This window comes from Trachypithecus francoisi, unplaced genomic scaffold, assembly GCF_009764315.1.
Source record: "Trachypithecus francoisi isolate TF-2019V2 unplaced genomic scaffold, Tfra_2.0 Lachesis_group6, whole genome shotgun sequence".
Taxonomy (NCBI): domain Eukaryota; kingdom Metazoa; phylum Chordata; class Mammalia; order Primates; family Cercopithecidae; genus Trachypithecus; species Trachypithecus francoisi.
Window position 1 is genome coordinate 115,056,559 of NW_022681471.1, and position 27,195 is coordinate 115,083,753.

General features: G+C 44.2%; 1 protein-coding gene across 1 annotated transcript in view; it reads left to right on the top strand.

Annotated features, from left to right (window-relative positions):
• The first annotated feature begins 7,526 nt into the window (after nucleotides 1-7,526).
• Nucleotides 7,527-27,195, top strand: part of MAP7D2 (MAP7 domain containing 2) — a 122,352-nt gene continuing 102,683 nt past the window's right edge. The window contains 1 exon segment of the mRNA XM_033201422.1: nucleotides 7,527-7,857. Coding sequence (XP_033057313.1) covers nucleotides 7,731-7,857 — 127 coding nt within the window. The 5' untranslated portion in view covers nucleotides 7,527-7,730.

Below are 27,195 nucleotides of genomic sequence, written 5' to 3' on the forward strand. Positions count from 1 at the left end.
CACTTTTATTTTATTAATCACCGGGGAACTTTTCAGTGATGAAAATACACAGGGCAATAAACCTTCACATGGCTTCAAAAGGAAAACAAACAAATCTTCTCTAATCTGCTCTTACTGTAATTTCCTAAGTGTACACCAAACTCTGGATTTAAAGATCTGAGGTACTATAGAACATTAAGTTGAGGAATAGAAATTAAGAGTACATATTCATGGTTTATATTTCTTATTCCATGGAGTTCCTGAACACATCTAGGTGGAATGCATCTGAGACTAAGAGCTGGTTTTTAATCCTCATCCTCATAAGAAACCAGCCTTGAAGAATTAACAATTGTCTTCATCGGTATTCTAAACCTCCTAAGATATTTAGGCTTCTGTACATAAAAGTGTTTTTGCTAAATTTACAGTATGTATAGATCCTTTCGTATTATTTTACTAAGAATGTTTGAACTTGGCATATTTGATATAGTTCCTGGTAGAAATAGCACAGCTCAAACATTAGTTTTTCTACTTACCTCCTCTAACACATGTGGTTTGTCTGGAGAGTTTCTAAAAATTCAGCTGTAACCCCAGTTCATATATTTGCTGATGATTGTTCTTGCTGAGGTAAATCTCGAATCATAGTGATTAAAATAGTTGGGGTAAAGTTGTAGCTTATATGCAATACTACTTGGAGGAATTCTTCTAATTTGTATTTAATGTGGAAATTGTATAGTTTCATTGATTTAATCATAAATAATGGAAATGGTCTTTAAGCAGTTTTGTTTTTCATTTTTTTGCTTATACACTGATTCCTATAATACAGTGCTATAAGCTATGCACAGAAAGAAAATAAAACATTTGAAATCCAAGAATAATGGTTCTTACTGCTAAGAGGGAGTAATAGTTATTACTAATGATTTTGATGGGGTTGCATTTTTGATGCAATGTTTATTCCACTTGCAGTTAGAATATGAATATGTTTTATCACTAATGCGGCTGAATAACCAAACCAAACATTTGTGTAAAAAAAAAAATGCCAAGATTTCATTGTTTGTTGAACATTAAGCATCTAGCCCCTAAAGAGACCGCTTCTTACCGAGCCTGTAAACTATGCATGATGGAAATTCTTGTATTTTATTGAGGAATGGCTGTTGGTTTACTCACCACATCTGTGGAATCATGGCTATAAATGTTTGCTTACAAACTCTTTGTGACTTGTAATTTAACTTAATCTCCTCTAATGTAAATATTAGATTATGATGTTCAGTAACATCTTTCATAGGTATAAACTGCTGTCATTATTGATTTCAGAGTAACTCTGAGTAATCAATAGGTAAAAGCATGTTTTGAGTAAAATAGCTAGATTTATACTTTACTTGTATTGTATACAGACTTAACAACAACCAGAATTGACTGGATTAACAGTTAAAGTGTCAGAATGAAAGCGAGGTTTTTTTAATGTTACCTGACTGTCGTAAAGATGAAAATGATTTGTATTGGTATGAAATGCTTATTTTTATTCTACTTATTAGGGTAAGTTTTATTTATACTCTTTGGACTCCCATAAACTTTTGCACACTGCTTTGTGTTTTTGGTTTACCCTAAACTACCATCCTTTTTATCTTTGCTTTTTTTCTTCCTATTCAGAAAAGAGCAAAATGTGAAAAGACACTAGACTCTCAGGTATAGAGTGAACTGAGCAATTTGGAGGATGTATTGGACTTTGTCCTCTCTTATTCCACCCTCCCAGCCCTGAAAGTTGCTAGGTACTTGTGAGGCAATGTACTGGAGAGGGGAGAGCATGGATCCTGGGGTCAAAGGGACTTTGCCCCCACCCTTACTTGGCCCTCTACCTGCAGGTGACCACTGGCACATTCTCCTGCTTGTCTCAGCTTCAGGTTCTTCACCTCTAAGATGGGGATGATGAAAACAGTACCTGTCATGCAGAGTTATTGGGAGGATTGATAATTTAGATGTTTATACATGTAATGTACTTAGAGCAGTGTCTGCCTCTTCACTTGATATCCAGTACTATGTAAGATAGAGGATGCATGTCTTCTATATTCTGTATTTCCCATTTCTTTTGCATGCAGTCTTTGATTCGTACAATAGAAGGAACACGTAGAATGTATATTTGTACATTCATGTCAACAGAGTATTTAAAATTGCTACCAAGCTCATTTAATTCGATATAAGACTAACAGATGAAGTCTCTCATTTGCTTGAAGATATTTTACAAAATACCACTGCTCTATATTTCTTTAGAGAAAGATTATAGTTACTAATATTGATACCTCTGATAATATTTTATTCTTAAATCTTCAGTGATCCCTTTTACTATAGATTCATGACAGCTAATAAGTACTAACTGACTTAGAGGTGTCCTTTCCCATCATATGGAATGATGTAAAGAAATCAGATACAAACTACTGCAATTAGAAAATAAAATATGAACAACTTTCAACAATGTATACAATTGATTCTTTTCGAACTGTTTATAACATTTTTAACTATTCATGTGATTCTCTTCCAAAAATTTGCTATTTTTAAAAGTTAATTGTGATGTATAAGGAAAAGATATACCTTGTTTTTATTTTTGTCTGTTTTTGGTTGCTTGTTCTAAATGAATCCACTTAGCCATATTCCAGATATGGGGTTGCATTTCCTCAGCAAGTGAATTTGTCACAGATCTGTGCTGAAGAAGGCATTTTCTAACGGTAAGTCAATTCAGCAGAGTGACTTCAGATTGCCAAAGTCACAATCAACAGACCTTACTTTATACGATGCAGAGACCTATAGGTGAAGTAAATACTTACACTTCTGGCCGACTTGCTCACTTTTAAAAGCCCAGTCTGTACTGCCATTCCAATCCATTGTTTTGTTCAGTTCACAACTTGATGTTGGTAGATCAGAAAGTAGGGACAAAATCTGAGTCAAGTCCCATTGCTGATTTCTGTGCTGTCTGATACAAAATTAGCTGGACTTGGCAGATTTGACAACATTTAATACATATTTATGATTTTAAACCTGTCTGAGGAATCTAACAATGGGATTTTTTTGTTGTTTTTTTTCTTGAGACGGAGTCTAACTCTTTCGCCCAGGCTGGAGTGCAGTGGTGCAATCTCAGTTCACTGCAACCTCTGCCTCCCAGGTTCGAGAGATTCTCCCTCCTCAGCCTCCTGAGTAGCTGGCATTACAGGCGCCTGCCACCACACCCGGCTAATTTTTGAATTTTGGTAGAGACAGGGTTTCACAATGTTGGCAAGACTGGTTTCCAACTCCTGACCTCAAGTGATCCGCCTGCCTCGGCCTCCAAAAGTGCTAGGATTACAGATGTACGCTAATGCACTCAGCCATTCTTTCATTCATTCATTTAGAAACAGGGTCTTGCTCTGTTGCCCAGGGTGAATGCAATGACACCATATCACAGCTCACTGCAGCATCAACCTCCCTGGCTCAAGTGATCCTCCTACTTCAGCCTCCCAAGCAATGGGGACTACAGGTGTGCACCACCATGCCGGAATGTTTTGTTTTTATTTTTAGAGATGGGGTCTCACAATTTTGTCCAGGCTGGTCTCCAACACCTGGATGCAAGTGCTCCTCCTACCTTGGCCTCCCAAAGTGCTGATATTACAGGTGTAAGACACTATGCCCGGCCAAAAATCTCTTTTTTGAGATGGAGTTTTGCTCTTGTTGCCCAGGTTGGAGGGCAATGGCGCGATCTCAGCTCTCTGCAACCTCGGCCTCCTGGGTTCAAGCAATTCTCCTGCCTCAGCCTCCCGAGTAGCTATGATTACAGGCATGCGCCAGCATGCCCAGCTAACTGTATTTTTAGTAGAGACGGGGTTTCCCCATGTTGGTTAGGCTGGTCTCAACTCCCGACCACAGGTGATCTCCCCTCCTTGGCCTCTCAAAGTGCTGGAACTACAGGGGTGAGCCACCGCGCCCGGCCATACTAAAGATTTTTGTAGGAAGTTAGTGTAGTGGGAAAAGCCCGGGAAACTCGAAAGTCATTTTCTTTCAAAGCTTAAATATAAATTACATTATTGGACAGTCTGTCATAATGTTATGAAAATGTCAGTTTTCTCCAAATTAACCTCTGACTTTAATATAATTACATGTAGTATTATGGCAGGCCTTGGTGGGAGATTGCAAAAACATCCTAAAGTATATTCATTTGGAAATACTGAATTTCAAAGAATTCTAAAAACACTGCCAAGAAGGAATTCAACAGATAAGTTGCACCCTAAGCCATAGTAGTAAATAATAGATGCAGTAACAGAAAGATCAGAATGGATAGCTCAGAATCTAGCTCACCTACTATGGGAATTAGATATTTGATTTTTTTAAAAGTGGCTTCAAAAATTACTAGGGAAAGGATAGGTAAGCAGGTAGTGCTGACCAAACTACACTTCGGAGAGAAAAGTGGATTTGGATCTTTACCTCACGCTAGTATAGAAAAATTGCTTGAGAGTAAAGCATTTTTTACTTTTTTTTTTTTTTTTTTTTTTTTTTTTTTACTATAAGCATGAGGGCAATGGGGAGTATCTTGGGACTAGGGAAGTTTGTATTAAGACTTCTTAAAATGCAAACCATAAGGTGAAAAATTTATGGATTTTATCATTTCGTAACCATCATGAGATCGGATCAAGCAAGAACCATCAATGGATGCTAAATCTAGAGAGAATTTTTGACGAAGAGTAAGTACCTGCATAACCTTAAAGTGCCTTCCCACAGAGTGCTTATTGCAAGAGGAAAACTACCTCTACGGTGGAGGAACAGCCAATGGAGAGAAAATTATTGTATCCATGTTAAACTTACTTAAGTTGATAATTAAGTCTAGTATGTGTAATAGAACATAATCTTAGGAAATACACATGGAAGTACTTGTAACTTACTCTCAAAACAATTGATTAAAAATAGGGCAATATTATAATGGAGTAAACGTTAATAGGATTTTGTCATAAAAATTAAGGAAAATTGTACAAATCTTAAAAAGCTTAGTTGGCTAGGATAAAATATTTGCAACATTTAAACCGGAAATTATCTAGAATACAAGAAACTCCTGAAAATCAACCAGAGTAGCCCAGTGGAAAGGTGGGCAAGGATTGAACAAGCAATTTACAGAAGGGTAAACCAGATAGAATGGCTAATCGTTTTGTGTAGATCCTTTTTTTTTTTTTTTTTTTTTGAGGCGGAGTCTCGCTTTGTCGCCCGGACTGGAGTGCAGTGGCCGATCTCAGCTCACTGCAAGCTCCGCCTCCCGGGTTTACGCCATTCTCCTGCCTCAGCCTCCTGAGTAGCTGGGACTACAGGCGCCCGCCACCTCGCCCGGCTAGTTTTTTTTTTTTTTGTATTTTTAGTAGAGACGGGGTTTCACCGTGTTAGCCAGGATGGTCTCGATCTCCTGACCTCGTGATCCGCCCGTCTCGGCCTCCCTAAGTGCTGGGATTACAGGCTTGAGCCACCGCGCCCGGCCTGTGTAGATCTTGAGAACAGTGCCAAGCGAGGAAAAACAAATAGAATGATAGCTTTTATGCAGTATCATTTATATACATTAAAATACATGCATATCTTCAGAACAGTATTTCAGAATTGCAGCTGCAAAGATACCAGAGGAGGTGTTTATAATTAGGGAGAAGAATGGAAAGTAAAAAGACCCCAAAAATAGAATAAAAGTAGAGAGGGATGCTACACACACATGTCCATGAGCTCAAGAGTTGGATGAATTAAACTCACCAAAGGTCACTAAGATAAAGAAGGAGAAAGTGACAGCTCCCACGCTCTTATTTGGCTTAATCTCTGTGTTCAGTTTTCATGACAGCTCAGGGTACCAGCCCCAACCTGCTCACTCTCCTACTCATTTATGTTTAAACTTTGCTGGCTTTCTCACCACACTCAAACCCTACTCCCGGCACACGTTTGGGCGTGTCAGGAACACGTTCACAAATTTTTTTTGTGCCACAAAGGGACTGTTACCCAGCTTTGGCCAAGAGTAAAGGTGCCCATTCCTGAGTTTCAGCTTCACATTAGAAAAAAATTAGGTATAATTAAGAGACCATAAAATTCACCCGCTTAAAATGTACGATTCAATAGTTTTTAGTATACTTAGTTATGCACTCACCATAATCCTAGAACATTTTCATCCAAAAAAGAAAACCTGTACCCATTATTCAGCTTCATATTAATCGTGTGTATCTCCCCCCAGGGGTGGTAATAAAACGTTCAGGCTCGTCACCTTCAACAAGAAAAACGTGCAGCCTGGGGCTCCATGGGAACGGGTTATCACTTGGCAGGCCTGGGTAAACAGGAGGCTTGAGCTGCCCCTGCCAAGATGTCTTTTTCAATGTTTTTGAAAAGATAGTAAATGTGCATGGCAGTGGTAAAAGTGCCTACTTGGGAGGCAACACGTTTAGCAGTTTCTTGTGTGTCTTCTCGGAGAGATCCTCCCCACAGAGGTTTTTTGTTTTGTTTTGCTTTTGAGACAAGGTCTCTGTTGCTCAGGCTGGAGTGCAGTGGCGTGATCATGGCTCACTGCAGCCTCAACCTCCCAGGCTCAAGCGATCCTCCCGCCTCAGCCTCCCGAGTTAGCTGGGACCACAGAAGCGTCGCTATGCCCAGCTAATTTTTAAAATTTTTTTGTAGAGACGGGGGTCTCTCCTTAGCTCAATCCGCCCGCATCAGCCTCCCAAAGTGTTGGGATTACAGGCGTGAGCCACCATGCCCGGCCTCATGGAGGTTTCAGTCAGCATTATTTACGCCTCAGAAGAGGAAACAAATTGGCTGCGGAGTGGGGTGTGGTTGAAAGGCCTAGGTCGGCCTACGGCGCGTGCCGCTGCCTTTTCTTTGGAGGTCGACTCCAATAACCTGCTGCTGTCCCTCTCTGGGTGACTGCACGCTAAGGGTGGGGCGTCACTAAACACTGATTACCCGTGCGCCTCGAAAACTGGAACCTAACTGTGCTTGGAGGGTGGGTCCTCCGGCGTCTGCACGGGTGGCACTGGCCCAACTGGCACCCACCTGTGGGCCTAGCCAGAAATTGTTTCCAAGGCTGCATTGCTGAGTTTGCATGCAGACACCCAGTGTGTGTAAACGTGTGCGTACTGAGTGAGCATGTATGTGCGCGTTGTGTGCTCTGTGTTCACATTGTGTGAGGATGTGTGCACGGTGTGTGAGAAACTGCACCCCACATCTATACATGCTTTGAGTGTGTATCTGCACTGTGTGAGAAGGTGCATTTATGCTGGGTGTGCACGTTGTGTGTGCATGTTGCATGTAAGCATCGTATGAAGAATTGTGTGCGTACGCACGCCTTCTGTGTGTGCACTGTGTACAGCAGTGTGTAAGGACGTGTGCACGCCCGTACGTGCTGTGTGAGGACTGTTGTGCACATTGCATGCACACGCTATGCGCGCTCGACGTGTGAGAACCGGTGCGCATATCACACAAGCACGCCCTGCGTGCGCCGTGCGTGAGAACCGGTGCGCCTATCGCACGTGCACGCCCTGCGTGCGCCGTGCGTGGAACCGGTGCGCCTTTCGCACGTGCACGCCCTGCGTGCGCCGTGCGTGGAACCGGTGCGCCTATCGCACGTGCACGCCCTGCGTGCGCTCTGCGTGGGAACCGGTGCGCTTATCGCACGTGCACGCCCTGCGCGCGCGCTGCGTGAGGACGCGTGCGCATGCGGACGCGCGCGGGTTCGGTGCGGCGCGGCGGATTTGGCAGTGCGCCTGTGCAGCCGGCGTATCCCGATGGAGCGCGGCGGCGGCTTCGGGACGGGATACCGGCCTGAGGGGACTGCGCGGGGAACGTCTCTCCCAGGGAAGAGCGCAGAACCCGGAACGTTGCGGACCCCTCAACCCAACTACAGGCCTCAAGGTATCATCTCCAGAGTGTGGCGGGCGCCCGAGGGCTTCGGGTTCCTGTGGGGGTTGGGGGGGCGGGCCCGACGGCCCAGGGCAACGGTCCTCGAGCGTGGGGGGAAGGGGCACGCCGCAGAGCTGAGATGAATGCCCTTTCCCGGGCCCGGGATCGTCCGGACGTGCATCCAAGGGCCGCACCCCTCTCTGTGCGAGTGGCGGGGTTCTTTCTTGGGGCGACCTGGGTGAGTGGGTACACATGGGGGGTGGCTTAGGGTGGGCGGCAGGTGTGTTTGGGATGGAGGTGCCTGAGGGGGTGCTGGGGGTCCAGTCCTCGTCCTCGAGGAGCAGCCGGCATGGGGGTCGTTAGGGTAAACCGAGCGGGCTTCTGGGGTTGCCCCGGCCTCCGCGCGCCCTGCGTTCTGGGAAACACGCGCGAGCGCCGCTGCAGCCCGCGGGGAAGGTGGCCCAGCTTCGTGCCTCTTGGCGTTCCCAGGGGGCAAAATCGGCATGTCACCCGTTGGCAGAGGCAGATTAGCCTGGGCGGCCAGGCGTCTGCCCAGGACCAGGTGCTCCTCCCGCGCGGATGCGTTCCCTGTGGTCTCGGGTACGCTGCTCAGGTGACCCGGCCGCGGCCTCCTCTCGAGGCAGCGGGGCAAACAAGATTCTCAGCCCTCGAGGCTGCAGATGCTGGAAGCCATGGAGGGCTGGTCCCTGGCTGCCCAGAAGCCAGCGAGGCAGCGGAGGAGACTGTGAGGACATTTGGCAGGATTTTAGATAAGCAGGTCTGATGCTAACGTTCTGTAAAGTGGTTGCAGGTAGTGCGGGGGTGTAAGCAGCATGGAAACCGATTTCATGCTGTTTTTCCTGAAACACCTTTTTTCTTTATTTTTAGTTAATAATGGAGGCTATTTTTAAAACATTTTTTACTGCGGTCTAACATGCATTAAAAAAACCGCACAAAACTTTGATTCGATGAATTATCACATAGTGAAGATGGGAGTATTTTATATATGATGGGCCAAGAAAAGGAAAGAAATCAAAAGAAATGTTCTTAAAATATGCTTTTTCACGGGGTTGTGGGGGCGAGGGGTATTTTCTGATTGGGCCTTCAGTTGCATCATTCATAGAAGGAGGAGATAGCTTAAATCATTTCCAGTTTGTGTTTTTCATTATGCTTTTTTAAAGGCAGAATTCATTAAGTCACAGGATAACGTTATAACTACCTTTGAAATGTGTGCTTTTGTTTTTATCCTTTTTGCTTGAAACACTCAAGCTGCATCTGCTAGGGAAGAACCTGGAAACTACCCACCAGAACGACCCTCCCTGGCAGAGGCGACCTTGTGTAATAAAACATTGAACAGGAGAGGCTGTTTCAGTTTGCATTTTTATTTGGTTGAGAGCTTAAATAATAGTTTATTTCGATGTTTTGTTGTACTCATGAGAGGTGGGGAGGGGCGGTACGATTGGGCCTTCATTGTATCTTGGATTTTATTCGAATAAAGGGGATTTTTTTTTTTTTAAATGGAAACAAAATTAGGGGAAGGGGAGGAGGTACTTTTGCGGGGGAGATTCTTAATAAGTTCTGTTTGGAAACTATTGTAGAATCATTTAATGCACTCTTCTGATACTAAGATTAGCTTAAGACTATCTTCCTTCGTTTGAAATTGGAAATGTAGAAAAACATGCTGTGTAAAGGTTTAAAATGTGAAATAAACACCTATGTGCATTAAGGTTGGTATGGTAAAATTGGAATGTTCAATTTAGGTGCCAGGTGATACCACGATTTGTTCTTTGGGGGAGTTAGCAAGGCCGGGTACTTAAAGTCTCCTTAGAAAAATTATGATTTTGAGGTTTTATAATAATCTGTCCTGGATACTGATCATTCTTGGTTACCCAGGCCTTTAGCATTTGGGATCCATTCCTAATGAGACTTAACTTGCTTTTCTAGAGAGTCAGCCATTGTTCCTAAGCTTGGGCTGGGTGCTGTGAAGGCTGCAAGACAGAAAGACCTGAGATGTTTAGGCTGTTCAACAATTTTGTGTTACACAGTTGGGGGATATGAGTTGGCAAGTGGTTTTCCTGGGAGCTGTTGTAAAAGACAGCAGGGAAATACCACTGGTGGTTTCGTCTAGCAACAGGTTCTTCCGATATTGAAATCCTGTGCATGTTCCCATTACCCCCCAGTGATGCCTTCTTTCTTTCCTTTTAATTACCTCTGAATAGAAATTACCAAATCTGTTCATTTTAGTGCTTGTCTGATACACATAGTATAACAAATGAGCAAGTGCTTGTTTCAGTCTGCTTAAAAACCTTTAACCAGCAGATAGCATCACCAGACCTCTACCATAACGTCGGACAGCATCACTGTCACACAGACCCTGTGTCCCCCTCAGACTGAAATACTCCCTTCTCCCATTTTTCCTTCAGGAATTCGCTTCCTCTAGGTTCTCTCAGTCAGAATTAATGAACTTCCTCCTGTCTGTGCCTGCAATACCTCCAGCCAAGCACTCTTCCTCTGCCTATATTATATTAACCTTCATGCTCCTCTAGGCAGATGCTCATTGGGTATCTACTGTATGCCGGACTCTGCTGGCCATTGCTGTTACTAAAGCTGAGTAGATTGAGGTCCAGACTGCCTGGATATGAATGTCACCACTCTCTTCTTACTGTGTAATTTTGGGGAAGTTATTTGACATCTATGAGCTTCAGTTTTCTCCCATTTAAAAGGGGCTTTAGAAGCAGTTGTGAAGTATATCACACTTGCTGGATGCAGTGGCTGACCTGTAATCCCAGCATTTTGGGAGGCTGAGGCAGAAGGATCGATTGAGCCTAGGAGTTCAAGACCAGCCAGGACAACAAAGTGAGACCCTATCGCTAGAAAAAAAAAAAAAAAACAGTTGGGTATAGTGGCACATGCCTGTAATCCCAGCTACTCAGGAGACTGAGGTGGGAGGATCACTTGAGCCCTGGAGGTTGAGGCTGCAATGAGCCATGATGGCCACTGCACACCAGCCTGGGCAAAAGAGTGAGACTCTTGTTACACACACACACACACACACACAAATAAGGGGGCGGGAGTTGCTGAAGAACAATGCTGGGAGACAGAGTACTGTCTTGAGGATGAAGGAATTAATGTCTGTAAAGCAGGCCTGACACACAAGTACTCAAGCTGGTGCATTTCCTCTATTGGATCATTAGCTTGAGAGCAAGGCCTGGGTCCAGGTTATAGGTACCTCTCTCAGCGCTGCCTGGTGCAGAGGTGACTGTATTGTCATCCTACCCCTCCTTAGGTTTTTGTGTACAGTAGGTCTCTGACCATTGTTTCCCAATCGCATCATGCTGGGAGCAGATACGCTGGGTTGAGTGCTCATAAATCACTGATGAGTTGTAGTAAAGAAATGTGTTGGTGGAGAAGTTTGAGATAATGGAACTGTAAAGCATATTTCTTGAGGCCCATTGAGTTTTCCGGTGCATTCTACAGATAAATACTGTTATTTAAATTATTTTTTATTTTTTATTTTAATAGCTTTTGGGGTACAAGTGGTTTTGGGTTACATGGATGAGTTGTATAGTGGTGAAATCTCAGTTTATTGTGTCCCAGTCACCTGAGTAGTGTACATTATTTACTGAATTAAACTCCTTTGCCCCTTGTTCCCTAGGAAGGAGGGAATGCTTTGCTGTAAGATGGCATTTCTTCATGTCCTTCCATCTGCATATCTTCATCCCCTGCCCTGGAGAATGAGAATGTAGAGGTACAAACTGGAAGTTCAGGATAACCTGCCTCAGGGGTTCACAGTAGGGTGGGGGGCCGGACACGATGGCTCATGCCTGTAATCACAGCACTTTGATTTTTCTTTTTCTTTCTTTCAAATCCTTTCTTTTCTTTCTTTCTTTTTAAATGAAGTCTCACTCTGTTGTCCAGGCTGGAGTGCAGTGGCGCAGTCTCGGCTCACTGCAACTTCTGCGCCACCATGCCCAGGATCCTGGCACTTTGGGAGGCCAAGGCAGGTGGATCACTTGAGGTCAGGAGTTTGAGACCAGTCTGGCCAACATGGTGAAACGCTACCTCTACTGAAAATACAAACATTAGCTGGGCCCGGTGGCACACGCTTGTAATCCTAGCTACTTGGGAGGCTGAGGCATAGTATCGCTTGAACCCAGGAAGCAGAGGGTGCAGTGAGCTGACATCGTGCCACTGTACTCCAGCCTGGGTGACAGAGCAGGACTCTGTCTCGAAAGAAAAACAAAATAGGGTGGGGCCCAGAGACAGAGAGTAGATGGTTATTGGAGGCTGGGAAGGGTAGTGGGGGGTGGGAGGAGGTAGGGATGGTTAATGGGTATAAAAAAATAGAATGAATTAATAAGACCTAGTATTTGATAGCACAACAGGGTAATTATAGTCAATACTAATTTAATTGTACATTTAAAAATAACTAATAGTATGATTGGATTGTTTGTAACACAAAGGATAAATGGTTGAGGGGGATGGCTAACCCATTTTGCATGATGTGATTATTTCACATTGCATGCCTGTACCAAAACATCTCATGTACCCCAGAAATATATGCACCTGCTACCTACTATGTAGCCACAAAAATTAAAAATTGTAAAATAAAAAGAAAAGTAGGGTGGGCCCGAGTAGCAAAGGTGTTGGGTCCCCAAGAAATCGGAGTTCTTCATCCTTTTTCAAAGTTGTGTTTAAAACCATTCTTGAATGCTTTAATCCTAAAATTGTTCAGATCGCTGGGCGCAGTGGCTCACACCTGTAATTCCAGCACTTTGGGAGGCCGAGGCGGGTGGATCACGAGGTCAGGAGTTCAAGACCAGGCTGGCCAAGATGGTAAACCCCCATCTCTACTAAAAATACAAAAATTAGCCAGGTGTGGTGGCAGGCGCCTATAATCCCAGCTACTCGGGAGGCCAAGACAGGGACTTGCTTGAACCCGGGAGGCGGAGGTTGCAGTGAGCCAAGATTGCACCACTGCACTCTAGCCCGGGAGACAGAGTGAGACTCCCATCTAAAAACAAAACAAAAAACCAAAAAGCTGTTCAGATAAGGAAGAACAAGAGAAAACTCAAGTTGAGTGTGTGCCTCTGGAGTCTCTTTGGTAGTGGGAAGGACCACAAACTTCCTACAAAGTTGTATTTGGTTTGTGGCTCCTGGCTTTATTTACTGATGGCAGCATACGACTTGGATTTAGCAGGACCTTCAGGGCAAACTGCTGAAAGTCTTTGTGATTTCCCTTCTGATATCCTAGCCATGGTGACATAGCTGCTCAGAGTCTGTCATGTCTAACCCTGCTTCTTCTCCAATGTGAAAGGATGTTTTCCTCTCTTTCAGGTGCTCCATCTTCTGCAGTGGCTAGTGTTTTGAAAGAACACTTTGTCTTCTTATAGTAATTACATTGATTGACTTATCAAACAGAAGGATTCACAAGGTTGATTTGGGCAGGGGAGAGATGGAGATTTCTGGGGGCTGTTGGTAAATATCCTGGTGGGTCTTGTTGAGAGGATTTAATGAGATATATTGGCTGGTGATACAATGATACTGCCTGGTGTTAGGGGGCTGTTCATGTGCTAAGTTGGCTCTGGCAGCAGTTCCAGGATTTGAAAACTTCCCATGGCCCTGCCCTCCAGCCTCTTGAAAGGAATGTCACCAGAAGAAGGAAGAGGGGGTGGTAGAGGGCAGCTGCCCTTAGGGAGGGAGTATCCACTGTCCACCTCACATCTGAGTTGGCCACATTTAAATGTGGAGTTTACTGTCTTGGCATTTGAGGCTCTGGGACTGACTAGGCCTTGGGATCCCGTCTCATCTGCCTCTGAGGTCAGTCTGAATGCAAGCCCTGATCTGCTTTTCTGTTGGGAAGCTTTGTTTTCCTCTTGCCTAGAACTTTTTTCTGTTTTTAAAAGCCTCGTGATGAGCAGAGTTTGGGTTGTCATTTAAGTGAAAGGAAAACAGGTATGAGTGAGCCACATGCATGCAAAGCATTTGAGGGAACAGCAATCATGCCAAATGCCTGAGATCCTTGGAATGACAGGGTCTGTCCCCAGGGCTTCTAGCTTCTGACCGGTGCTGGGTTCGTTCACCACCTAAAAAGACTTGCTTTTCCTCTCAGTGCCAAATAGGTTGGTGCCTTGCAGTCCCCAGGCAACCCTTTGGAATGTTCCTTGCTCCTTTGTCATCTCAGCCTCTTCATCCTCCCACCCTCTGTGTTTCTGTAATAACAGCTTTATGGCTGGTCGTGGTGGTTCACACCTGTAATCCTAGCACTTCGGGAGGCCGAGGCCCACAGATAGCTTGCACTCAGGAGTTCAAGAGCAGCCTGGGCAACTTGGCAAAACACTGTCTCCATAAAAAAATACAAAAAATTAGCTGGGCCTGGTGGCACATACCTATAGTCTCAACTGCTTTAGGGGCTGAGGTGGGAAGATTGCTTGAGCCCATGGGGTCGAGGCTGCAGTGAGCTGAGATTATGCCACTTCACTCCAGCCTGGGTGACAAAGTGAGAGCCTGACTCAACAATAAAAATAAACAGCTTTATCATCTCTATAAAATTCATATGCCATATATTCTACCCAAATAAAATACACAAATCAGTGGTTTTTAGTATATTCACAGAGTTGTGCAGCCATCACCACAATCAATTTTAGAACATGTTCATCACCCCACAAAGAATCCCCATATTCATTAACATTCTTCATTCCCCTTGGCCTCACAACCACTGATCTGTCTATATAGAGACCTCGAGACTTCTGCCGGGACAGTCTTTAGCCTTTGGTGCAGACACGCGTTGCAATTGCCTAGAAGTCTGTGGGTGGGTCTTCATGCATTAGAGGTTTAGAAACCAGTATTCTGCATACTCTGTCCTTCAGGTCCAAGACGCGCTTTTACCCTGAAGCCTTGCCTTTTCACCTCCTGTGCATTCCCACTCCGCAGGGCCTGCAAAGCGCTCAGAACCTGAATGTAACATACATGGCAGTCTGCAGTTATAATATACTGCACATGTTCATTTTAGCTTCCCAGACAGTAATGGCCACTAATTGTTGAGCACTTTTGTGCCAAGTATCAGTGTAAGCACTTATACGTTATTTCACTTTCTTTTTTTTTTTTTTTTTTTTTTTTTTTTTTTTTTTTTTTTTTTTTTGAGACGGAGTCTCGCTCTGTCGCCCAGGCTGGAGTGCAGTGGCGGATCTCAGCTCACTACAAGCTCCGCCTCCCGGGTTCACGCCATTCTCCTGCCTCAGCCTCCCGAGTAGCTGGGACTACAGGCGCCCGCCACCTCACCCGGCTAGTTTTTTTGTATTTTTTAGTAGAGACGGGGTTTCACCGTGTTAGCCAGGATGGTCTCGATCTCCTGACCTCGTGATCCGCCCGTCTCGGCCTCCCAAAGTGCTGGGATTACAGGCTTGAGCCACCGCGCCCGGCCACGTTATTTCACTTTCATCCTCACAATCACTTTATATTCTTTTTGTCATTTCAGAGACATTTCAGTTATCTATTATCGTGTAACAAACCACTCAAAAACTTATTTCTCATAGTTCTAGGGGTTGCCTCGGCTCATTGGAGAAGTTCTGCTGCTCCATTTGGGGTCACCTGAAGTCACTCATGCTGGTACAGTCTACTGGTCTGCTGGGAGCTCAGTTGGACTTGAAATGTCCAAGATGGTCTCTCGTTGTCCGGGTACCTAATCACAGGGGGTCTGTCCTGGACTTTCTAACAGTGTGGCTGCTGTGCTTCGAATGAGGAAGCAGAAGTTGCCACTTCTCTTAAGGCCTGCATTTAGAAGTCCCAGAATGTCATTTTTGCTGTGTTCAGTGGTCAAAGCTTAGTCCCAAGGCCAGCCTAGATTCAAGGGGAGAGGAAATAGACTCCACCTCTTGATGTGAGGACAGCATGCACCTACTGGGAAAGGAGAAATTGTTAGTGGCCCTTTTGGAGAATATCTTCTGTAATAGGTAAGTACAGTCGTTCCTTGGTATCCATTGGGGATTGGTTCCAGCACCTTTCCTGGACACCAAAAATCAAGGATACCCAAGTCCCTGATATAAAATGGTATAGTATTTGCATGTAACCTATGCACATCCTCCCTTATACTTTTTTTTTTGAGACAGAGTCTCACTTTGTCACCCAGGCTGGAGTACAGTGGCACGATCTCAGCTCACTGCAGCCTTGACCTCCCAGGTTCAAGCAATCCTCCCACCTCAGCCCCTCCAAGGAGCTGGGACTACAGGCATACACCACTATGTATGGCTCATTTTTGTTTTGGTTTTGGTTTTTTTGAGACAGAGTCTCACTCTGTCACCCAGGCTGGAGTGCAGTGGCACGATCTCTGCTCTCTGCAACCTCTTGCTTCCTGGGTTCAAGTGATTCTCCTGCCTCAGCCTGCCAAGTAGCCGGGACTACAGGCACGCACTACCACACTTGGTTAATTTTTTTGTATTTTTAGTAGAGATCGGGTTTCACCATGTTGGCCAGGCTGGTCTTGAACTCCTGACCTCAAGTGATCTGCCCACCTTGGCATCCCAAAGTGCTGGGATTACAGGCGTAAACCACCGTGCCCCTCCCTCCCTTGCACTTTAAATCATCTCTGGGTTATTGATAATACCTAATAAATGTCAATGCTATGTAAATAGTTGCTATACTGTGTTGTTTTGGGAATAATGACCAAAAAAAAAAAGTCTGTACATGTTCAGTACAGGTGCAACCATCCATTTTATTTTATCTGAATATCTGAATATTCTTTCTTTCTTTTTTCTTTTTAAGATGGAGTCTCTGTTGCCCAGGCTGGAGTGCAGTGGCACAATCTCGGCTCGCTGTAACCCACTGCCTCCTGTGTTCAAGCGATTCTCCTACCTTTGCCTCCCAAGTAGCTGAGATTACAGGCGCCTGCCACCACAACCGGCTAATTTTTGTATTTTTAGTAGAGACGGGGGTTTCACCATGTTGGCCAGGCTGGTCTTGAACTCCTGACCTCAGGTGATCCACCTCCCAAAGTGCTGGGATTACAGGCATGAGCCACCACGCCCAGCCTTAATCTGAATATTTTTAGTCTGTGGTTGGTTGAGTCCTTGGATATGGAACCCTTGAATACAGAGGACTGATTATATGTTTTAATTAAGAAAGGTTATGTATTCAGCCAGAGGTGAGAGATTAAAAAAGAAGAAAGGTTAAGATATTTGCCCAAGGGCACACAGTAAGTGGCAAACCAGGCCTCACACCCAAGTGTTTGACTTCAGAGCTGAGGAAATTTTTTTTTTTTTTTTTTGAAATGGAGTCTCGCTCTGTTGCCCAGGCTGGAGTGCAGTGGCATGATCTTGGCTCACTGCAACCTCTGCCTCCCGGGTTCAAGCGATTCTTCTGCCTCAGCCTCTTGAGTAGCTGGGACTACAGGTGTATACTACCATGCCTGGCTAATTTTTGTATTTTTAGTAAAGATGGGGTTTTACCATGTTGGCCAGGCTGGTCTCGAACTCCTGGCCTTGTGGTCCACCTGCCTTGGCCTCCTCAAGTGCTGAGATTACAGGCATGAGCCACCACGACTGGCCCAGAGCTGAGAATTTTTAACCTCCTGTGCCACTGTGCCTCCACGGATGGATAATAAACTCCTTTTGCGCGTGAGCTGTGTCTCCCACATCTGCTATACCCCTCTGAGGATCTAGCTCAGTACTCTCTAGCCACATATTACAAAGATCTTGTATGTCTTTTACTTAGTATACAGTTGTTTTTCTCCCCAAAGATGATGGGGATCTCATTTCTTAGAATTTACAGCAAAAATATTATTAAAATGCTTAGAGGAAGAGAAGCTCCATTTAATGGAATTTCCTAGTTTACCAGGAATGAACCCCCCATCCTCCCTGTGCCCACCATTATTGTTAAGGATCTGAAGATATCCTTAATTGGCTTCCTGCCTTAGGACACTGTGTTGGGTGTGCTTGAGGCTCTTGCTGTAACTCCGGTCATTGCTCTAGAAGGACCCTGGAAGATGCTCTGATACTCTAGGCTAGTGTGTCTCAAACTAACTGTAAAGGAGCAGTTTTTTTGTTTGTTTTGTTGTTGTTGTTTTGTTTTTGTTTTTGTTTTGTAAATTTCCAATCTGCTGTTGACCAATACCTTGGTAAAACACAGTAAAGAAAATTATATGAAAGACATGGAAAATACAAGTCCCAATTTTTAAATAGCAGGTTAGGTTAAATACTAGATTTAAAGAGCTTATTAAGTAACAAAATATTCTGTCCAGTTGCTGTAAATGTTTCTAAATGCATGCTCTCAGCGAGGTGCAGTGGCTCACACCTGTAATCCCAGCACTTTGGGAGGCTAAGGCAGGCAGATGACATGAGGTCAGGAGTTCAAGACCAGCCTGGGCAATATGGCAAAACCCCATCTCTACTAAAAATACAAAAATTAGCTGGGTGTGGTGGCGCGTGCCTGTAGTCCCAGCTACTTGGGAAGTGGAGGCACGAGAATCACTTGAACCGGGGAGGCGGAAGTTGCAGTGAGCTGAGATGGCGCCACGGTACTCCAGCCTGGGCGACAGAGTGAGACTCTGTCTCAAAAAAAAAAAAGAAGCATGCTCTCAATGTATGCCTTTATTCTTTATTGGAGACTGATAATGATTAATAAAGAGATTGTGCTCCTTCCCCACAGCCCCATCAAGGTTAGGCTGCTCAGGGTTTCCTGAAAAAAAAAAAAAAACCTAAAAAAGAGAGACTAGCACTTGTCCACAGGACACACTTTGAATAGCTCTGCTCTGGGCCAGCATTTCCCAAAGGGTGTAGTACATAAGACGGTTTTAGATTGCATGTGGACAAACTTATCTTTTTAACTTTAGGTTAATAGGTCTGTTGATTCTTCAATTTATTTCAAAACTACAACTAGTACATCACACTATAGTTTCTGAATATTTTCGGAATGAGTAAAAAGTGAAAAAAATACAGAAACTAAGCAAAAATAAGTCAATTTAAAGAAAAAGACTATCCACTGGGCCTGGTGTCTAGGAAAAAAATTTTAAAAAGAAAAGAGCAAATAATAGAAGTCAGTGGTGGCTAATACAAATAGGATGCTAGCCACATATGTAATCTTAATTTTTCTAGTGGACACATTAAAAAAAAGAAAAACAGGCGAAATTAATATAATACAGCTTATTTAGCCTAGTATATTCCAAAATATTGTCTTTCAGCGTGTAATTAATTAATTAATTTTGGGGGGTGCGGGAAACAGAGTCTCTGTCTATCCCCCAGGCTGGAGTGCAGTGGCGTGATCTCGGCTCACTGCAACTTCTACCTCCCCGGTTCAAACGGTTCTTATGCCTTAGCCCCCCAAGTAGCTGGAATTATAGGCACGTGACACCACGCCTAGCTAATTTTTGTATTTTTAGTAGAGACAGGGTTTCACCATGTTGGCCAGGCTGGTCTCGAACTCCTGACCTCAAGTGATCTACCTGCCTTGGCCTCCCAAAGTGCTGGGATTACAGGTTTGAGCCACCGCGCCCAGCCCCTTCATCCTCTTATATACCAAGTTCTCTCCCTTAACCACACTTGGCTTCCTGAAAGTAGGTAAAATTTGGCAAAACAACCAACCAACCCTGGCTTCCCCTGTGTGAAACTAGGTCCTTCACAGTCCTCTCCAGGGATGAGCATTCCTTCTCTCTCTGCTCAGAGAACCAGACAGCACATTAGATTTCATCATCTTCCCCACCACCCTCTGCTGTGGGCTACCCCGAGCCTGCCGCCCTTGCTGTCAGTACTAAACCTCCAAAGTTCATCAGCTCTGTGTGTAGTCCGTTTTTTTTTTTTTTCTCTCTGTGTGTAGTCCTTTTTTTTTCTTTGTAGAGGCAGGGTTTCGCTCTGTTGCCCAGGTTGGAGTGCAGTGCTGCCATCACAGCTCACTGCAGCCCCAACCTCTCAGGCTCAAGCGATCCTCCCACCTCAGCTCCCAAGTAGCCAGGACCACAGTGAGTGCCACCATGCCTGGATCATTTTTGAATTTTTTTTTTTTTTAAGAGACAGGTCTCATGCTGGGATTACAGGCATGAGCCACCTCACCTAGCCTCAGCATGTAATTACTATTAAGCATTATTAATGAGATACTTGGCATTCTTTGCAGCAAGTCTTTGAAATTCCGTGTGTATTTTACACTTCTGGTGTGTCTCCATTTGGACTGTTTGCGTTTCACGTGCTCAATAGCCAGCTGTGGCTGGTGGCTACTGTATTGGACTGCACTGACCTAGAACATTTCCATCGCGCAGGGAGTTTTGTGGTCTACATTGAGTCTCATGGTGACTAAGTATTCAGTGTGATGACTATGCTGTCAAGTATGGTGTGAAGCACAGTATGTGTGCTGTGGTAGTGAGTCCAGCTTGGATCTCTTCTGCATGGATGTAGAGGAAATGGAAACACACTTTGATGAAATGGGCTCCCTGATATGAGGCAAAGCAGGCCCGGATCCCCAGGCTTTCAAAGGGATAATCTGATTTTGCTTTCCCCAGCCTGGGTGAAGGGAGTGCACCGAGGCTGTGACTAGTGGGTCCTCACACAGATCATTGTCTTGGGGACCTGATAGACTGTGGAAAGGGGATGGACTTGGCTTTATGGGAATTATTAAGCTGTTATCGAGGAAGAGTGCTAAGGTTTGAATGTCCATTCCAAAACTCATGTCAAAATCGCCATTGTGATGGCATTAAGATGGGATCTTTAAGAAGTGAGTAGGCCATGGGGCTCTGCCCTCATGAATGGATTATTGTTGAAAGTGGTTTCGGTTTGGCCCCCATTTGCTCTCTCTGTATCATGGGCTTGCTTGCCCTTCTGCCATGTTTTGATGCAGGAAGAAGGCCCTCACCAGATGCCAAGCAGATGCTGACACCACCAGCATCCAGAATTGTAAGCCAAGTAAATTTCTGTTTGTTATAAGTTACCCAGTCTGTGGTATTCTGTTATAGCCACTGAAAACAGACTTTAAGACAGAAAGCATAGTATTGAAAAACATGGAACCATAACTGTGGGAGGAGAGAGCTGTGTTAGCCAGCTTAGGATCTCCTGGGTTTGGTGTGGGGTCGGGATAAGGAATCCCTGCTGCTGGGTAGGGTATGCTGAGTTGGGATTCTATGGGCTCTGTGAGGTTAGATCTGGTCATCTCCCCTAGCTGGTGTCATGTCTTCCTAGTGCCTTGTCCACAGAAGCCACTTGCTGATTCTGACCAACAGGTACTGAATGACTGGTAGGACAGATGCCCTAACTCTGGGAACCACACTGTTAAACAGGAAAGTTCCAGTGTATCTGGGCTGGTTCTGCCTCCATCTTTCTAGGTTTGATGTGAAAGAGCTACCATTAGTTACAGGTGATTACCCAGCACCTGCTTCAGGGCCTGCAGGATGAGCCCCTTCCCAGACCAGCCTGTCTCCTTCCTGAGCAGTTGGTCGGTCTTCACCATTGGACACTGATTCCTTCAGAGTTGACTCTTGGTTTAGCAACTCAACCAGTGTGGTACTCTGGTTGCTATGGTAGATGTATGGGATTAACTTCCTTTTCAGCTCCATTTTTTATCCCTACCCTTGTTTTTCTCTTTCTCTCCTACTTTCTGTATTTATTTCTACTGTATTTTATATAAGCAGTCTTAATCCTTTCTGGAAGGAGGGAGGGAGGGCAGGAAATGTCTTTGCAACTGGAGTCTCACCAGGCACCTGCAGCCCTTTATTAAGCAGTGCTGTATGTCCCTGTTTCAGAACAACACCTTAAAATGTGCTATTAACTTGAAGTAACCATCTGAATCGTAAACTGGCAAAACCGAATTCTCCTGCTGTGCTTATTCTTAAAAACAGTCCCCCATGGGGTTCGTGTATGTTCTCTTTCTTCAGTACCTAGCACATTTTCAGCACTACACTTACCAGAGGGAAAGTGTATTGTTCATGGGGATAGCATCACCTCTTAGCAGGTTTTGCTCTTTTTTACTCTATTAATTGTATTTAGTTTTCTTGATCACCAGTCAGGGGTGACAATGGGTGGTGAAATATTGTGACAGCCTTCAGTGGAAACTTTCCTTGTACCTGGGTAATTTTTTCCCCAGTGGAGATATGTGTTATGAATAAAATTTAGCATTGATCATTTTCATTAGCTAGGTAATAAATATTTTTAAGCAGTTGTAGTTGTGTCTACAGACCAAAAACTCTTTTTAAAAAATCACTAATTCTAGGCTGGGCATGGTGGCTCATGCCTGTAATCCCAGCACTTTGGGAGGCCGAGGCGGGTGGATCACCTGAGGTCAGGAGTTCGAGACCAGCCTGGCCAACATGGTGAAACCCCCCTCTCCACTAAAAATACAAAAATTAGCCAGGTGTGGTAGCACACACCTGTAATCCCAGCTACTTGGGAGGCTGAAGCAGGAGAATCGCTTGAACCTGGGAGACGGAGGTTGCATTGAACTGAGATTGCGCCACTGTACACTAGCCTGGGTGACATAGTGAGACTCTATCTCAAAAAAATAATAAATAAAAAATAAAAATTATGAATTTTAATTGCCATTTTCTTACTGCAAAACATGTTCCTGCTCTCCCTTTTTCCTCTCCTCACCCACCTAAATTTCTACTTCACTTGATTTTACTTTTGTCAGTCACAAATTTTTTTCTGAAGAATAATTGCTGCTGCTTTTTTTTTTTTTTTTTTTTGAGACAGAGTCTCGCTCTGTTGCCCAGGCTGGAGTGCAGTGGCCGGATCTCAGCTCACTGCAAGCTTTGCCTCTCGGGTTCACGCCATTCTCCTGCCTCAGCCTCCCGAGTAGCTGGGACTACAGGCGCCCGCCACCACGGCTGGCTAATTTTTTGTATTTTTTAGTAGAAACGGAGTTTCACCATGTTAGCCAGGATGGTCTCAATCTCCTGACCTCGTGATCTGCCCGTCTCAGCCTCCCAAAGTGCTGGGATTACAGGCTTGAGCCACCGTGCCCGGCCTGCTTCTTCTTAATAGTCCATTGAGCTTCACATATCCCTAATCTTCTGGGATGAGATTACCCCTTTTTATAGAAGAACAATTAAGTGAGAAAAATGGACTGCTTCACTATAGCTTGTTCAACTTTAATTTCTCCTAGTTGTGTTTTAGTTTCTCTGTTTCAACCGAGGGGCCCAAGGGTTCTCAGTGCCTTTCTACTTGGGAGTGTTGAATGTCCTTTGTGGTACATGGTTTTATCTTTACCGCTTAAAAATCAAAAGGATTATTTACACTTTGGCATGTAAAGATTATATCAGAGCAAACAGCTCTTAATTCAAGCAGAGATAAGACACGCAAGGTACAAGACTGTCCAATAGAACTTTCTGTGATGTTAGAAATGTTCTAGGTCTGAACTGTTTCATATGATGGCCACTAGCCACATGTGTCTGTTGAGCACTGAGAAACTGAGTTTTTAATTGTTTCTAAATTTTAAAAAATTAAATTTGTATCAGCACATATAGTAGTAGCTTCTGTATTGGACTGTGTAATTAACTAGATGTTGACTAACATCGACAGATTAGAATCAGGAATGAGGAATGAGTTTCAGATCTCAAACAAGTTACTTCAAAGCCATCTATTCTTGGTTTCTCCTGTACAGGCTTTGGTATTTGGCACTTGTCATTCAACCACTCTCAGATGCTGGTAGGCCACCAAGAACAGAACCAGCAGTTAGCTCCTTGACACTGTATCAGGTCTGTAGGACAATGATTGAACTCGTAGACAAGACTTGTTCCTGGCTCTGTGGTGGCCCTGGAGTGCCCACAGTCAGCCAACCCTCTCTGTCCCTGCCTCAACTTTTCAACCTGGCACAACTGAAGAGTAAAAACTGGAGCCAGGGTCTTTGGTTTCACAACTTGATTGGAGAAACCAGATTGACTTAAAAGCCATTACCAAACCATTAGATAAAACCAGTAGCTAGCTATACAGGATTTGGGTGAGCTGTGGGCAGAGCTTTTCCGGCAAAAGGTTGGCAGGGACCTCAACCACACCCTAGGCCAGAGAACCCCATGGCAGGAAGTGAGGTTGGTGGGGGCATTGGATGCCTCTGCTGAGTTAATCATGTTCCCTATTCTCTAGCAAGTACTCAGTAAAATGGATAAGTCTAAGCTCTTTCATTCTAGCTTGCTCCTTACAAACCGTGGCCTCAGACATTGGCCCCTAGAACTCAGTTGCTTGTCTGTACAATGAGATTGTACACAAAGTGATCTTACTGGTGCGTTCCAACTCTGAGATGCTGTGATCCTCCACAGCTGGCCTAGGAAGCAGAGGGAAGTGTATAGCTGCTATCCACCCTTCTTGTTAGTGGGATCACCAGCCACATAGCTTAGAATGACCCCCCTATTACAGCCAAACCTGAGGATTTTGCCTCCTTTATCTCTCATGACCGCATCCCCATGGCCAGTGCTTTGGGTCAGACTGTCATCTAGAGCCTCACCAGTATCAGAAGAACCTTAGGGATCTCTGTCCCTCTGTCCAGGTCACCCTCCCTGTCATGGCTCCATCATGTCATTCTCTTGCTTTAATCTCCTCTGACACTTGCCTAGCACTTCTTGAAGAGTGTATTCTAAACTGCTGTTGGAGTTTTCAGGCATGTTGGAATGGGGCTCCCATTTACCCCTCTACCCCCATCTCTCTGGCCTGTGACCACTCCTGCTCAGAATGTTCAGCACACTTTTCACCTGACTGCTAGTGTACGTGCTGTTCTCTTTGCCCAGAATTCTTTTCCTCTCTGCGTCTGCCATCTTCATTCCTGTCTACCCTGTTCATCTTTCAGTACCTGGCTCACACCTCACCTCCTCCCTGAAGCCTTCCCCAACCACACACACTTTTGGTGATTTTTTCCCTTCTTATTCATTTTCCATTACAGCATTGATTATGAAAATGTAGATAAATCATGTGCAAATAAAACTGGGATTGGCACTTGGAAACTAAAGTACACGAATCTTAAGTGCACAGTCTGATGAATTTTTATGTATACAACCATGTAACCCACACCCAGATCAAGATGTTAATATTTCCAGTACCCAGAAAACTCCTTCAAGCCTCCTCCTAGTCAATACTTCTCTCAAAGGTAACCACTGGTCTCACCTCTTTTCACTATAGATTTGCTTCACTTATTCTTAAATTGTATTAAAATAGATTCATTTAGGAGATACTTTTTTATTGTGATAAAATGTATGTAACATAAAATTTACCATTTTAGCAATTTTTAAGTGTACAGTTCCTTGGCATTAAGTACATTCATGTTGTTGTGCAGCCGCCACCACCATCCATCTCCAGACCTTTTTCATCAAGTATATCCTTTTTTGTGTCTGGTTTTTTTTTTTTTTTCCCACTTGACATTATGTCTGCAAGATTCACCTATGTTATTACAGGTACCATTGGTTCATTTCTTTTATTTCTGAGTAGTAGTACTTCGTGTGACTATACCACAATTTGTTTTATCAATTGTTGTATCAATTATCTTGCAGATGGACATTATTTTTTTCCAGTTTTTTATTCTTTTGACTAAAACTGCTGTGAACATTATGCTTATGCAGATACCTTGATGCCCATACATTTCTGTTGGGTACATACCTAGAAGTGGAATGGGATCTGAAATGTCACTTCATAGATTCCATATGAAGAGTGTTTGTAACCTCCTGAATCAAAACATAAGTTCCATTCTGTGAGATAAAGTGACACATCACAAAGCATTTTCACAGATAGCTTGTTTCTAGTTTTTATCGCTTGATATTTGATTTTTTCTTATAGGCCTCAATGGGCTCAGAAATGTCACCTCGTAGATTCTACAAAAAGAGTGTTTCCAACATGGTAAATCAAAACACAGGTTCCATTCTGTGATAGGATAGGCATGTGTTCAGCATTAGCGGATATTGCCAAACCATTTTCCAAAGTGGCTTATATTCATTTCTTATTACTGCTATAACAGATTATCACAAACTTTAGTGGCTTAAAGCAAAATAAATTTATTATCTCATAATTCCGAAGGTCAGAAGTCTTAAAATCAAGGTGTCAGCAGAGCCTTTCAGGAGGCTCAAAGGGAGAATCTGTTTCCTTGTCCTTTCCAACTTCTTTTTTTTTTTTTTTTTTTGTGACGGAGTTTCACTCTTGTTGCCCAGGCTGGAGTGCAATGACACGATCTCGGCTCACTGCAACCTCCGCCTCCCGGGATCAAGCGATTCTCCTGCCTCAGCCTCCTGAGTGGTTGGAATTATAGGCATTCACCACCACACCCAGCTAATTTATATTTTTAGTAGAGACAGGGTTTCTCCATGTTGGTCAGGCTGGTTTTGAACTCCCGAACTCAGGTGATCTGCCCGCCTTGGCCTCCCAAACTGCTGGGATTACGGACTTGAGCCGCCACGCCCGGTTGTCCTTTCCAGCTTCTAAAGGCTGCCTGCATTCCTTGGCTCATGGCTCCTTCCTCTGTCTTCAAGGCCAGCATCATAGCATCTTCCAATCTCTTTCTCTCTTGCCCCTTCCTCTCCCTCCCCCCCAGCTCTACTTCCATTGTTACATCTCTTCTCTCTAACTCACCTACCTCTGTTGTGATTACCTTGGGCCTACTTGGAAAATCCTGGATAATCTCCCCATCTCAAGAGCCTTAACTTGATCACATCTACAAAGGCCTTTTTGTTATATGGGATAGCATATTCACAGGTTCTGGGAACTAGAACAGCGACAGCTTGGGGCCATTCTTTTGCCAGCCACATGGCTGTACCATTTTGCATTCCCACCACAGTGCCTGAGAGTTCTAGTTCCTCCCCATCTTTGTCAGTACTTGATATGGTCAGTCTTTTGAATTGTAGCTATGCTGGTAGAGATGTAGGGGCACGTCCAAGGCTGCCACCCCAGGCATCCTCCTTTGCTCCAGTGATAGCTTTATTGCAACTTAGAAGCATTATATTATGAATATTTGTTTACATTCCTCTGTCTTGGCCAAACTAAGCACCACTTCATGAGCAGGCTATATAGTAGCTAATTTAATAAATGGTCCTTGGATGTGAAGAACTGACTGAGGGCAGTTTTCAGCAGAGTAGGGAAGCAGAGCTAAAGATATAAATGAAAGCCCATGCTTCCAGTCTCAACTCTGCTCAGTCCCCCTGGATCTGAGGGAGGTAGGATTTCCCTCAAATAAAAATAGGAGTAGAGCAAAGAACCTGACTTCCACCTTCTGCACACTTTTGTCTTTCCCAAGATAGTTAATCTATAAGTGAGTAATGCCCTGGAAGGAAATTTGGGCCTTGACTTCTATGGGTGTTGGTTGGAAATGACTTCGTTGTATATGTAAAGGAGAGGAAAATATAGTTCCAGCTGGCTACTGGGGAGTCTGATCTTGGACCCTTTGCAGGGACTCAGGTTTTCCTTTTCCTTG